The sequence below is a fragment of the Pinus tabuliformis genome, chromosome 5_1 (genome assembly GCF_031772625.1).
Source record: "Pinus tabuliformis cultivar Carrire ecotype Pingquan chromosome 5_1, CPIR1, whole genome shotgun sequence".
In the NCBI taxonomy this organism is placed as follows: domain Eukaryota; kingdom Viridiplantae; phylum Streptophyta; class Pinopsida; order Pinales; family Pinaceae; genus Pinus; species Pinus tabuliformis.
Genome location: NC_142305.1, coordinates 186,017,068 through 186,031,350, shown reverse-complemented (window position 1 = coordinate 186,031,350; position 14,283 = coordinate 186,017,068). Strand labels below are relative to the sequence as shown.

The following is a 14,283-nucleotide window of genomic DNA, read 5'->3' as shown; positions in this document are numbered from 1 at the left end:
AAGGGAGTGATATGTGTTGATTTGGGGTAGCATTGGATGTGCTCTAGGCCTCAAATTTTGCAGGTAGGCTTGGGCACATGTATTCCAAAGAACTCAGAAAGCATTTTGGGATATTCTACCCAGAAAGGATTTTATTAAAATAATTAATATTTTTTAATAGGACCCTAAGTCTAAACTTAGGAAATTAAAAATATTAATGGGTATTAATCTAATTGTGGGTGTAACTTTTAGAAGAAAACGAGGATCAAGCTAAAATGATCTTAGCCAAGCTTTTAGTCTAGGTCATTGAATGTCAACGAGAAGATTATTTAAGGGAGCTTGAGGGTCATTTGGAAAACACACTGAGAGATCAAGAGATCGAATTTCTGAATTGAGAAGTTCTCATGAGGAAGTTCTGATCAAGGAGATTTCTTGCGGTGAGGGGCAGTGAGTATTCGGAAGAAGGAAATTTTCCTGGGCTAGAGAGTACAAGGCAGAGAGAGGGTAGAACGATGTCCAGAGAGAGGCGGACGTTGGCCCACGTAGAGCTGATGTGTCCAGAGAGAGGCGGACGCTGGCCCACGCAAAGCTGACGCGTTGGCGGCGTAGGCCTTAGAGGGAAATCGAATTCCTGCTAAGGAATCCGAGTCTCAGTAGCCGGGAGCCAGGGTGTGAGACTAGGAGGCAGAGATTCGGATTTTCCAGCCAGCAGAGGGTTTAGAGGAGTAGCGTGATACCTAGCAGGGGTGACGCAGTTTTGCGCAAAGGCTCCAGTTCAGCATGATTAGATTCAGATTCTCCCAGTGACAAGGTGAGAACACTTCACCATTCGTTTTATCCAGTTTCTCTCTTTATCGGATTGCTAGTTGAGCATCCAAGAATTGTTTTCAGATTTACTACTGCATATTAATAAAACCCTTAGATCTATTGCACTGGTTTTCCCGCATTGGGTTTTTTCGGGGATATTTGTCCACAAATAACATTGCTATTGTGTTGTATTTTCTTTTTTGCTCAGTCTCTTGTTTCTGCATATAAATTAATTAAGTGAAGGTTGCAGTGTATGTATTTCAATATTTGTTGTAGGAAACTGCAAATAACTTGTTCATGTAAATCTAACAAGTAGGAGCAATATCATCAGTTGCTACAGTAGGAATTCCGGTTTAGGAATTTTCACATGGTATCAGCGTTGCAGGTGGAACAAGAAGAGCAGTGCTAGAGAACCCAATGTTGAGCAAAAGAGGGAGATCGAAAATCTATAGGAGGCAACAGTTCGAAACCCCAGAGGGTTTGTGCAGTTCTTAGCCGGAAGGCTGAAATTTTAAGGCAGTCTCTCTTCGAGTGAGTCGATGGAGAGAAGGGCTTCCAGATCAATTTTTTTACTGGGGCAGAGGGAGCAACGTTGAAGCCTCTACATGAGGAGACGCTGGTCGGACGTAGATTTTTTGTGCAAGCAGTTAGCTGGGCAAAAAATCGTCAGAAGAGAGAGGAGAAGCACGGTTGAGGGGATTTCTTCCTCAGAGAATTCCTAGCCAAGGAATTCGAATTCTCTAGAGTTGAGCAGCAGCAAGGGGTAGCAGTTTTACTAGCTCCAACAAGGAGTGTGTAGGCTAGCCCAATAGCTGCACAGAGGAGAGAGCAGGTCATTTGACTTTCTATTTTTGGCAGAAATGGCAACCAATGGCTTGAGGGAGAAGGACAGGTTGGATGGAGCATCCAACTATGTCATTTGGAAGGTTAGAATGTCATTCCTTCTAGATGAGCATGCCCTCAAGACATACCTCGACAGTGTGGTGGTTGTCCCTGCAGATGCAGACCCATTGAAAAAGTACAAATTAGAAATGGTGAAGGCCAAGAGGATGATCCTTGATGGAGTAAAGGATTAGTGGTGCGTCATGTTGCTAGCAAAGGAACTGCCAAGGAGATGTGGGATGCCTTGGCAACGCTATATAAAGGATCTTCCGAGCAGCGGAAGATGTACTTGGAGCAGGAGCTAAGATCTACTCATATGCAGAAGGGAGAGCGTGTGGATCCATTCCTCACAAAGTTGAAGGAAATTTGTGATGAGTTGTCTGTTGTGGGGCATACACCTTAGGATTCAGAGTTTGTAGACTTGCCCTCAATTTTGTCTCAGATGAGTGGCAAGTCTTTGGCCAGAGTATCCTGGGCAGAGCAGCATTACCGAATTGGGATGAGATGTGGGCAGCTCTAAAACAAGAGGAGCTGAAGAGAGACTTAGTCAATGTTAAACTTGACGGAAGCAGCAACAGTGGGTCAAAGCCCAAGGAGGAGGAGGATAATGCAACCCTTGCATCGAAGGGATAACAGGAGTAGCGGAGACATAAGAAGGATTTCTCGAAGATCAAGTGTTTCAAGTGTGGTGAGATGGGTCACTACGCTACTTATTGTCCTCTCAAAGAGAAGGACAAGGATGAGAAGCACGATTCGAAGGTTGCACCCGCGAATATCGAAGAGGAGTTCGCCATGATAGCCGAGACACCTCCAGGACGGAGGTGGGTTGATTTGGAATTGTAGTTTGAAAGAGCTACATATGGGCAGGATCCTTGAGGAGTCCACCTCTTGGGTCATTACCTTGCTACGAGAGCCCAATTTTGTGGTAGAAAGATGGACTAGTGTCGGATGGTGTAGAGGAGTGTTGGAGCAATAGATGCAGTGGCTAGGAGCACCAGAGAGCACAGAGCAGAGTTGGCAACAATGTAGATGGCATAGAGAAGAGGTCCACAACGCAAAAGATTCAGAGGGTCAACACAGAGACTAGCAGCAGTCAGGCTTCAGCATTCACATGGTATCATACTGAACACAGTTAGTTTAGTAATTTTGGATGTTTTTCCGTTGCTGATAGAGCAGAAGCAACAATTTGCAGTGCAGTAGTAGTTGGTAGTGTTAGCAACAACACAAATGCAACACTTGAGAGGGATTTGTACTACGGATGCAGTGTTGACAGTGGCAGTGTCAGCAGCAGTACAATTCTAGCAGCAACGTAGTAGTTGGTGGATAGCATGTCAAACATCAGCAGCGCAGAGGATGATGCTTTAGAGTCAGAGCAATATGCAGCAACGTATATTGCTAGGGCACATTCCTCTCCAAGAGGGAGTGTTGATTTGGGATAGCACTGGATGTGCTCTAGGCCTCAAATTTTGCAGGGAGGGTTGGGCACATGTGTTCCAAAGAACCCAGAAAGCTTTTTGGGAAATTACACTGAGAAACGATTTTATTAAAATAATTAATATTTTTTAATGGGACCCTAAGTCTAAACTTAGGAAATTAAAAATATTAATGGGTATTAATCTAATTGTGTGTGTAACTTCTAGAAGAAAACAAGGATCAAGCTAAAATGATCTTAGCCATTAATTAGCTTTTAATTTGGGTCGTTGAATGTCAACGAGAAGATTATTTAAGGGAGCTTGAGGGTTGATTAGCTTTTAATTTGGGTCGTTGAATGTCAACGAGAAGATTATTTAAGGGAGCTTGAGGGTCATTCAAAAAACACACCGAGAGATCAAGAGATCGAATTCCTAAAGTGAGAAGTTTTTAGGAGGAAGTTTTGATCGAGGAGAGTTCTTGCAGTGAGGGGCAGTGACTATCCGGAAGAAGGAAATTTCCTGGGTCGGAGAGTACGATGCAGAACGACGTCCAGAGAAAGGTAGATGCTGGCCCACATAGAGCTGATGCAGTGGCAGCGTAGGCCTTAGAGGGAAATCAAATTCCTGCTGAGGAAATCAAGTTTCAAGAGACGAGAGTCAGGGTGACACTGGGAGGCAGAGATTCGGATTTTCCAGCCAGCAGATGGTCTAGAGAAGGAGCAACGTGATACCCAACAGGGGTGACGCAGGAACTGCATGGAGTGACACAGTTTGGTGCAAAGGCTACGCAGAGGCTCCAATTCAGCGTGATCAGACTCAGATTCTCAGAGCACTTCACCATTCGTTTTGTCTAGTTTCTCTCTGTATCGGATTTCTAATTGAGCATCCAAGAATTGTACTCATATTTACTACTGCATAAGAATAAAACCCTCAGACCTGTTGCGTCGGTTTTCTCGCATTGGGTTTTTCTGGGGACATCTGTCAAAAAATAATGGTGTTATTGTGTTGTATTTTCTTTCTTGCTCAGTCTCTTGTTCCACATATAAATTAATTAAGTGAAGGTTGCAATGTATGTATTTCAATATTTGTCGTAGGAAACTACATATAACTTGTTCATGTAAATCTAAGTAGGAGGAGAAATATCATCAGTTGTTGCAGTAGGAATTTTGATGTAGGAATTTTCACAATACGTGCAGATAAAGGACTGGGACCATGCACCCAAAATAGTACCACCCTAGAACCAAATGGTCAATAAAGGAGATCCCACGGGACTAAGATCCAAGGGTAACAACCCAAAAGAGATCAAGGGGACAGGAGCACAAACTAAGCCCACTCTTTCCACCAAATCCCCCCATCAATCCATACCCAAAAGTATCCATGATAAGTAAACCCAATACTCAATTACCAAATCACAAGACATACCTAAACTAAGCCCACTCTTTCCACCAAATCCCCCCATCAATCCATATCCAGAAGTATCCATGATAAGTAAACCCAATACTCAATTACCAAATCACAAGACATACCTTTAGATTCGGGAGGCCCACCTTCAAACATACAATCAATATAAGGGAGTGAGGGACCACATGGCTGGCTCAGGTGGCAGAGAAATGGCACAACGAGCTAGGAGGAGGCATCAAGGGGCTGTTGGTTGCCGGTTGAGGTTCATCATGGAGAAAAATTTCTCCTGAGGATATCACCCACAAGGGGGTGGGTAACATGGCTAAAATGAGTGGAAGGGGAGTGATGTGGTTGGTATGGGAAGTAGGACCACGCAACCAAAATCAAGATTTCTTATGTAGTGCCAACACAAAATCCAAAAGGTCGGTAAAGGAGATCCCATGGGACTAGGATACAAAGGTAACCGTGAAATTGGACAATGGAGACAAGAATACAAGCCTAACCCACTCTTTCTGCCGAATCCCCCCACCAATCCATGCTCAAAAGTGCCCATGACAAGTAAGGAAAATTACTCAACTATACCATTGAAAAGCCATACCTTTGGGGTCGGAAGTCCCACCTTTAAACATACATTCATGACAAGTGGTTGAGGGACCACATGGATGGCTCAGGTGGTGGAGAAAATGACACATCGAGTTATCGGGTGGCTGCAAGGGGGTGTTCGCTACTGGTTGGGGACCATCTAGGAGAAAAAAATTCTCCTATATATACTACCCACGGGTGCTCGGTAACAGGACCCAATGGAGAAATGTGAAAAGGGCTTGTAATGAGCAGAGGGGAGTGAGATATATGGTATTGAGAAGCGGGCCACGCAACCAAAATCAGGGTTTCCCATGTAGTGCCACTCCTAAAGCTAGTAGCCAATAAAGGAGATTCCATGGGACTAGGATACAAGATTAACTCTTAGGTTAAAGTAAGGGAACAAGGGTACATCCAAAGCCTTTTCTTTCTGTCGAATGCCCCCAATAATCCTTGTCCAAATATGCCTAAGAAAGGCAAGCATAAACACCCAATTACATAATGAAAAGTCATACTTTTGGGATTGGAAGTCCTACCTTCAAACATACGATCTTGACAGATGAGTGAGGGCACATAATGGTTGGCTTAGGTGGTTGAGAATAGTGGCACGTTGTGCTGTGAGGTGGCTGCAAGGGGTTGTTGGATGTTGGTTGAAGATAAATCTAGGAGAAAATTTCTCTTATAGGGGTCAACCCACTGGTGGTGGGTATCAAGCACCACTTGACAAACCCTCTCAAGGTCAAGTGAAATAAACAATCATTAGGGACAATAACCATAAATGCATCATAGTGGACCATATCTAATGTTTGAGATACAATAATATCACACAAAGCTCACCTTCAAATGTCTAACTAGATCCAGACATGTAAACAAGTTACCTCACTCGTGTTATGGATAGTTAGGTCAAAAACCCTATTAGGAGTTTCTAGCGCCAAAGGGGAGTCACATGTCCCAGTTTAGCCCATCATTTTATATGTGTGTGTGATAATGGTGGTTTCATAGTGGGAAGACTTCATGGAAAGGTACCATAGCCATTTGACCAACTAATGGGGGTCCAATATCCCAAGTGTATAGATGTAAGAAGGGAGAAATCACGGTGGCATGATTTACCCCTTTCTTTGGCTTGCTTTTTCCACCCCTCTGGTGCACCTTTTACTTCTTCATGATTTGTCTTTATTTTGGTACATTTCTCAAGAGCCCAAGCTTGGTTTTGAGACTCTTTTAAGATGAAGCAATTTATCACTCATCAGGGTTGGGACATAAAATAGTTCCTTTCTTTAGATGAAGCATCAAATGCTTGAGTAATTGGATGATGGCTAATGAGGGGGGTAGAGCTCATGCTAGGATTTTCCCCACGTGCTAAATAAATATCCTAGCCATCTTTTGCATTTTTCATTTTTCTTTGATTGTGGTTTTCTTATGATTTTATCTTTTAGCTACATTAACCTCTAGGGCTAAGTTTCTATGCTCAACCTCGAGGATGAGGATGAAGGGTGCCAATCCCAATAACCAATAACCACCAGCTAGAAGAATGGAGATAGATGAATAAGGGAAAAGATGGAAATTGTTATGGATTATCGTGGACATGCTAGTTCAATCAATGCTTGCCCAATAATTTCCTTCTAAAAACCTTAAGGCTTTAGAAGAGGTCCCACTTGACTAGAGTTGAAGACTAGCCTCCCAGGTGAAATGAGGGAACCAAAATACAATCGAGATAGATCAATTATCTAGTTTGCCCCTTGATTTATATTAGTATGCCCATAATATAAAGAGAAAAACACATGATTGCAAAAATGGTTAAAGTACCTGTTGATGGATGCCCCACCTTCTGTCAACAAGGAATGTTGGATGGGAGAGAAATCTAACTGGAGCAACATGTGGGGGATCTTGGGATGAAGGAATGCAGGATGGGAGAGAAATTTGAATGGAGCAAGAAGTGGAGGATCCTAGCAGTATGTTTTGTGTTGATCATATAGGGTTGTTGGCTGGTTGGCTAGCTTTCCAAAGAGGAGAAGGAAAAAAAATCTCCTATGGGTTATCCACTTTTAGGTGGGTAACAATACCCAGAGGGACCAACCATTTCCTTGTTCATTTCTGTAGCATCGGATGTGCTCTAGCCTAGAGATTTTGCAGAGAGGCTAAGACACATGCATTCTCTAATACCTAGACATCATTTGGGAAAATTCCACGTAGAGATGATTTGATTAAAATAATTAACTTTTTTAAATGGTTCCCTAGGTCTAAACTTAGGAAATCTGGTTAATTAAAGGGTATTAATTAAATCTAGTGTGAATCTTCTAGAAGAAGGCGAGGATCAACTCCCAGTTAATCTTAGCCTTTGATTATGTTTTAATCTTGGTCGTTGGAGCACCAATGAGAGATTATAAGGAGGAGCTTGATGGGCACTTGGAGGACACATCAAGTGAGAGAGATAAAGAGATCGAATTTCTCAAGAGTAGCAGCATTGAGTTTCCTGAGAGAGATCAAGCAAGAGATTATAAGGAGGAGCTTGATGGGCACTTGGAGGACACATCAAGTGAGAGAGATAAAGAGATCAAATTTCTCAAGAGTAGCAACGTTGAGTTGCCTAAGAGAGATCAAGCAATCTTCTTGCAGTGAGGGGCAGGGATAGTAGTCCGAAGGAGAGTTTTCCAGATCCAGAGAGTGCAAGGCAAAGAAGACATAGAGAGGTTTAGAGAGGCAGTGCAGTGCCACACAAAGGCAACCCAGAGCTTTAGAGGGAGTTCGAAATTCAGCTTGGAGAGTCGAGATCTAGTGCCAGAAGTCGGGGTGTGAGATCGGAGGGCTAGAGGGTCGAATTTCGAGGCAGCAGGAGATCAGAGGAGGAAGTGACGAAGAGCCTGTGATGTAGATCTGTGTAGGCTGATGCAGAGACTGCACGAAGGCAATGTGGGGCTCGCCTTCCAGAGCTTAATCAGTGTCAGATGGTTAGTAACAATGTGAGATTTTTCTCTCTAACTCTTTGCCAGTTTGGGCATCTAACAATTTGTACTTGGAAACTACTGCATAATAATAAAACCCTTAGCTTCTGCACTAGTTTTCCTAAGTTGGGTTTTTCCACGGACATTGTCCAAAAACAACTATGTAGATGTGTGTGTGTTTATTTCTCTCCAATGCAGTATTTAGTTTCCGCAATATTTATTTTGTGTTGCCTGCAGTCTGGATTTCGATATTTGCTGTAGAAAACTGCAAGTAATTTGATTAAAGGAATTTAACAAATAGGAGAAATATCATCAGTTTGCTGCAGTAGGAATCGGGTAACTGATTTTTCACATGCCTGACCAATCACAAGGTCTAGGACACAAAATCCAAGGCTTCACATGATTGTTAGAAGGCTTTAATTTGTGACCTTGGGTTTACAATGGCGTTGAATGCATTTTGAAAGTTGTATGTGTATCCCTGCTGAAATGGGGTTAACAGGGTAAAAGCAACAATATTGTTATGAGAGGTGGGAAATTTTCAAACTTCGTTTTCCTATTGTTTCCTTTCTGCATATGAGAGAATTTTGTAGCCCGAGCCATTTGTCTTTTCTTATTATATTGTATCATGTAAAATATGAGGTGTTACACACTCATAGACTTTTGTTAATATGTAGCTCTAAGAAGGATTCTGAATCATCTAAAGCTCCTAGTTTTACATCCTCTGAATCAAATCAAATTCTTGTTATTAGATATGAACAATATTTAAATTGTCTTTTCAAATGAGCTGAATGTGACAGGATTTTGTATCCTCTGAAATTCATTTGTGAACAGATGATCTGGCATTTTTAGGTGTCTTCTGTTTATCCCTCTTTTTTATTTGATTTTACAAGACTGAATCTTCATGTTTCATATGCAAGTGCATGCTGGATAACCCAACTGACAGCATATTTCAATGTCTTCTAGTTATGATATTGCTTCTCTTAAGAATTGTGTATACAATTTCCATCAGGTATATGGATTGACAAATATTAGAGTTGCTGGAACCCATCTTCATGAAATTTTTGTTTTCATCAAAAGATAGGTCCCTTTTTCTATATTCAAATCCAGATTTGTGATTAGCACTCTTTTGTAATTGTTTTGCATTTTAGATATTAATCCTACTAGGAACCCTGATATATAATTTCAAAATCAATTATTCACCTTGAAGTTGGCTACATTTTCTTTTCTCGTGAATCAAAATAGCTTGACCCTTTTATCCAAACTGCAATAGCCTCCTTGTCATTTTCTTTTGAAGTTTAATTGTAATTATATAGCACTGGTGCAAAATGATGTCAATAGTAATGTGCTTTATGATGTTTTTGCATAGAATGCTTCTTAACGGTGGATGACTGCAATATTTAAATATTTTCTTGGACTCTTGGTATTGATGTTAAAGCAGCAGCCATTATCTTCATATCATTCTGTGTAGACAAGAGTCCAGGAGTTTTGAGCTGCTGTCGAAATTTTGAATGTCCATTTATATTCTTATAATAATTATAGGCAAGAGCATTATTGGTGGGTTGAGAAATGATAACCATTTGGAATAATTGATACAGGAATCCATCCTATTGGGGAAGAGTATGCTTCATTTCCACACCTGATGGTGAAAATTGCGGACTGGTTAAGAATTTGGCTGTGATAGGCCTTGTCAGCTTGAATTCAGCTGAAGAACCTGTTCTTGCTATCTTGAACCAATGTGGCATTTCAAAACTTGATCAGATCCCATCACCAGAGTCAAAATGCTCCACAAACATTTTTGTTAATGGAGAGTGGGTAGGAACCCATGATGAGCCTGATTCGCTTGTAAACAAATTGCGATCTCTTCGTCGCAAGCGGTGCATCAATCCTCAAGTAGGTTTTCATATTTCTATTCAATGTATTGACTCAGAACTTGTTCTTTTTTAATGCTACAAAGGCATGTTACCCTGTTTGACCATTTACGGTTCTATTAAAATAAGAGTTCGAAAGTGTTTGTAAGATATTGTTGAGAATACCCCCCCAAGAGTAAAAGAACATTCATTTTGTAAGTTATCCTTTTTTAGGACTCCTGTCTATATGGATAGGGCATATCTGACTCTATTTGACCATGTTACCTTCAAGTAGACAACTTCGAAGATAGTATTTTACTTTCAAGATGGTTTTGGTTCTACTTAAATAAGAGTCCTACTGTGTAGATGGTTCTATTTAAATAAGAGTTCTGCTGTGAAGGTGGTTCTAATTAAGAGATTAATGTACTTCGGTTTTAGATTTATATAGTTACTGGCTGACCTGCTCTTACCTTTTTCTGGACTCTTGTTTGGTAGCATACGTAAAGGGGGAAATATGGGTGTAGATTTTATAGTATGACAGGACATCTGCAATTGGATGGGTATTTATGACTCTATTTGAACATGTTATTGGAAGTAGGCATCTTTGAAGATAGTATTTAACCTGTGAAGATGGTTCTACTTAAATAAGAGTTTGAAAGTGTTTGAAATACATTATTGAGGATGCCCCTCCAAGAGTGAAAGAACATTCATATTGTAATTTTAAAATTTCATAATCCTTGATATTGCATCTTTCCCTGCATACCGAAGTAAAGTTTTAATGGCCTTCCCAAGATTTTCTTTTAGATTTATATTGTTACTGGCTGACCTGCTCTTACCTGTTTTAGGGCTCTTGTTTGGTAGCATACGTAGAGGGAAAAATATGGTTGTAAATTTTATAGTTTGACAGGACAATCTGCAATTGTATAGGGTATTTATGATTACAGGATGACTTCCCAAAAGACGTTGAAACATGTACAAGTTTCCAAAACTAAAATGCCTGGAAACATGAACCCCACAGAATGGGTATGCATGGAAAATGTGGTATTTAAAAATAAAGAAATATAGATATATGGTTTGTTTGTGTGTTTTTGTTGTTTTTTTTTGGGTTTGTTATTTTTGTTTTCTATATATATATATCGATCATTAATAACATATTATCCTGAAAATAAACAAGAAAATAAGAATGATACACATAAATGACATTCTAGAAAGAAACCCGTGTCTATATTAACTCTTGTTGATGATTTTATGATGCAAATTCACATAGCTTGTTGATCTTGACCCATCCCTTATCCTCATACATGATAGAATCCAGTGGAAATGCTAAAGTCTGATGAAGTTGGAACCACTCAAGAGTCAAACCTTCCCATTAATTATGAAGGTGACAAACTGCTCAAAGCTCAATCTTTTTTTCTCTTGAAGGGTCATTGGCATGGACTGGGTAATGTTTTACTATTGGTGTCATGACCCTCATGGGCACTTGGGTTGGCCCAGAAACTTCCAGAATGGTGCTAACATGCCACTAAAATGGCTGAAATACCTTGGAAAGTTTGTTGGCTATACCATACATCCAGATTGAAAATTCTGTATGGTACAGTTGATGGCATTTCCAAGGTGTTTTGTACCCATTTCAGTGTTTCCATGCATTTCAGACAATGGGACATGGCCAAACTAGGCATTCCCTGCAATTTAAATTACAAGTAGATCATATTGGCTATTTTTTTTTGTATAATAATGAAATCACCTACATTTTCTTTTGATACAAGCTTTCCAAAGTTACAAGGATAACATAGACTTTTAGGACCATTACCACAAAATCTGGCAGGCCTACTGCAAAGCTTCACTAGGAAACCTATGCCTAATGGCATCAAAGAAGAGATTAGCCACCACTATCACCTCAGTGGCCTCTATTTTATTTTTTATTTTTTATTTTTTTATGGTTGGATGTCCCCACAAGGAAGACTACCCTGAAAAGGATACAGGCTATTAAAGTGGTGAAAAGGATAGAGGCTATTAAAGAGGTAAGCAAGGGATACGTAAACTTTAGGTTTTGAATGGCTGAAAATGCATGTAACAGCAATAAATATCTAGACATCAGCCCTATTTTTAGGGGTAAAACATGCAATTAATGTTTAGATTTTGTCTTCTGAAATTTATTAAATGCAATTTACACCCAAAAGACAATAACATATGGATGTAAAATTGCTTTAAAATGCAGATTTAGACCAAACCCTAACCCTAGTTACCGAGAAGTAAAGAACCGAGAGAAATTTTAAAGGTGATCCGACAACTAAACTAGTGCCTCCATTAAATATCTCCATTCAATTAGTAAATGGAGTCAATTAGTACAAGGTCAATGATTGAAGGATTTGGATAGGAAGGGTGGAAGCCTAATTTTCCTCTCTTAGAAACCATCGCGACTTCTTTTATAGGAGATTTAATGTCAAAGGATCCATGAAAACAAGTTCTTTTCGTGGATTCTTGAATGAAAAAGTTTGCATATTCACGTAAATAGGAGTTCATAAAATTATTGCACTTTTAATATGACACAAGATAAACCCTAATTTAAAAGATAGCATGCAAAATGGAAGAAGATAACATTAAACTTACATAATTCAAGGAAGAATCACTTCATCAATCCTCAAATAGTCTCTCCATGTAAAAATATCCTCCCCAAGACTGTTCACGACATCATTCATCCATTACCTCCAAGGAAAAAAGAGAAACGAGCTATGCGCATTCACTCAAGAGAAGAGAGATGAGTGTGTGATGATGATCTAATGAAAATCACTTCCCTCTGTTTATATGAGGGAAACCAAGTCATTTTTCATAATTTACAGCCAAAAAGCTCTAAAAGTTTGCTTGAAGCATTCAACTAGGTTAATAAGTCACAAGCCGACCTAAAAATATATTTACAAATGATAAATCATAACAAAAATGTTAGAAATCATCCACACATGTGGGAGGAAGGGCTCTCCAACATGACATTACCCTCCAAAAATGGGCATTTCCATAAAGCAAGTGACAAAGTGGGTCCAAGAGTGCTCCTTACTCAAAGGGACATCATCAAAGTGCATGGGTACTATTATCCACCAAAAGTGCTCCTTACTCAAAGGGACATCATCAAAGTGCATGGGTACTATTATCCACCAAAATTGGTAACCCTATAGGAGAAAATTTTTCTCCTATTCTTCACATCTACTCAGCCAACTAGTATTAATTTTTCAATGTTCTATGTTGTAACAATCACTTAATCAAAATTTTCTTTCAGTAGCAATCACTTTTCAAATTTATTTTCAATCACCCAATAACAGTGAGCAATTGTAGATAGAAAATTAAACAATATGCACAATAGAAGACAACCAAGATCAATGAGACACAGAGATTTAGGTCAAAGGCCAGGGAAATACCCCACAAGGGGGAAAACCCAATTAGATTCTTCTTCTATTAGATGTTCATCAAATGTTCAGTAGAAATACATAGTCCAAGCACATCCAACCAGAAGTCAAAGGTCAAAGCCTTGACTACCAAAGTCAATCAACAATCTGATAACCAATCAGATATGAGCATAAAAGTCAATTATGGTCAAAGTACCAGTCCTACAATTGTTTTCCTTGTCAAAGTTCAGTCAACAATAGTCGACGCAACCCTAACCAGTCAGGAGTCAACGGTCAAAGTGCCCAGACAATTTTAGTCAAAGCAACAAATAATTCGGCCTCTCTTTCTCAGTCAAACCCATTCAAAACAATCTTCAAATCTGCCTCCAAATTTGGTCAAAGTCAACAGTCAACCTCTAGAAACCCTAGCTTCAAATCTGCGGTCAAAAATGGTCAAAGTGCCCAGGTCAAATTGGTTAAAGTCTCCCTAAATTTGGCCTTCCAAAATAGATCAAAAATTTGGTCAACCAAGTCAACACTAGTCAAAGATGCCCAAAACAGAAAGTCAACCTAGTTAAATCAAAATCTCTTCTCTCCTTGATCCATAAACTACCGTGGATATTTCACTAGATAGATTGTGATAACAGATATGATAAAATTATATTTAAAATCTGAAATTCTACACTATTATAGTTTTATTAGATTTCTAGATCTATAGTATTATTGTTAATAGTGCATGAATGCGAATGAAAATTTTGCAAAAAATAGAGAACGAAAAAATAAAAGCTCACACATAAGACACAAGATATGCTTCAGGAAACCCTTTTGGGAGAAAACCTAATAGCTGGAAGGTGAGGTTGCTCTGCTCTCTTTTCCTATCTAGAAATATGGCTGCAAGTACAAAAAAGTATGGCATGGGTTGTGGCCCATGGGCGGCTATAGTGCACAAATCCTTCCTATTGTTGATTTGGGGTAGTATCATGTGCTCTAGCCATGAAAATTAGTGGAGAGGCTAAAGAACATGCTACAGCGCACAAATTGATTTGGGGTAGTATCG

The 14,283-nt window shown here is 39.7% G+C and overlaps 1 protein-coding gene across 1 annotated transcript in view; it reads left to right on the top strand.

The window, feature by feature from the left end:
• The window catches only part of LOC149164029 (DNA-directed RNA polymerase D subunit 2b-like), a 310,324-nt gene that overhangs the window by 208,234 nt on the left and 87,807 nt on the right, over positions 1-14,283 (top strand). Inside the window, exon 7 of the mRNA XM_089431932.1 lies at positions 9,598-9,892. Coding sequence (XP_089288058.1) covers positions 9,598-9,892 — 295 coding nt within the window. The remainder of the gene's footprint in view (positions 1-9,597; positions 9,893-14,283) is intronic.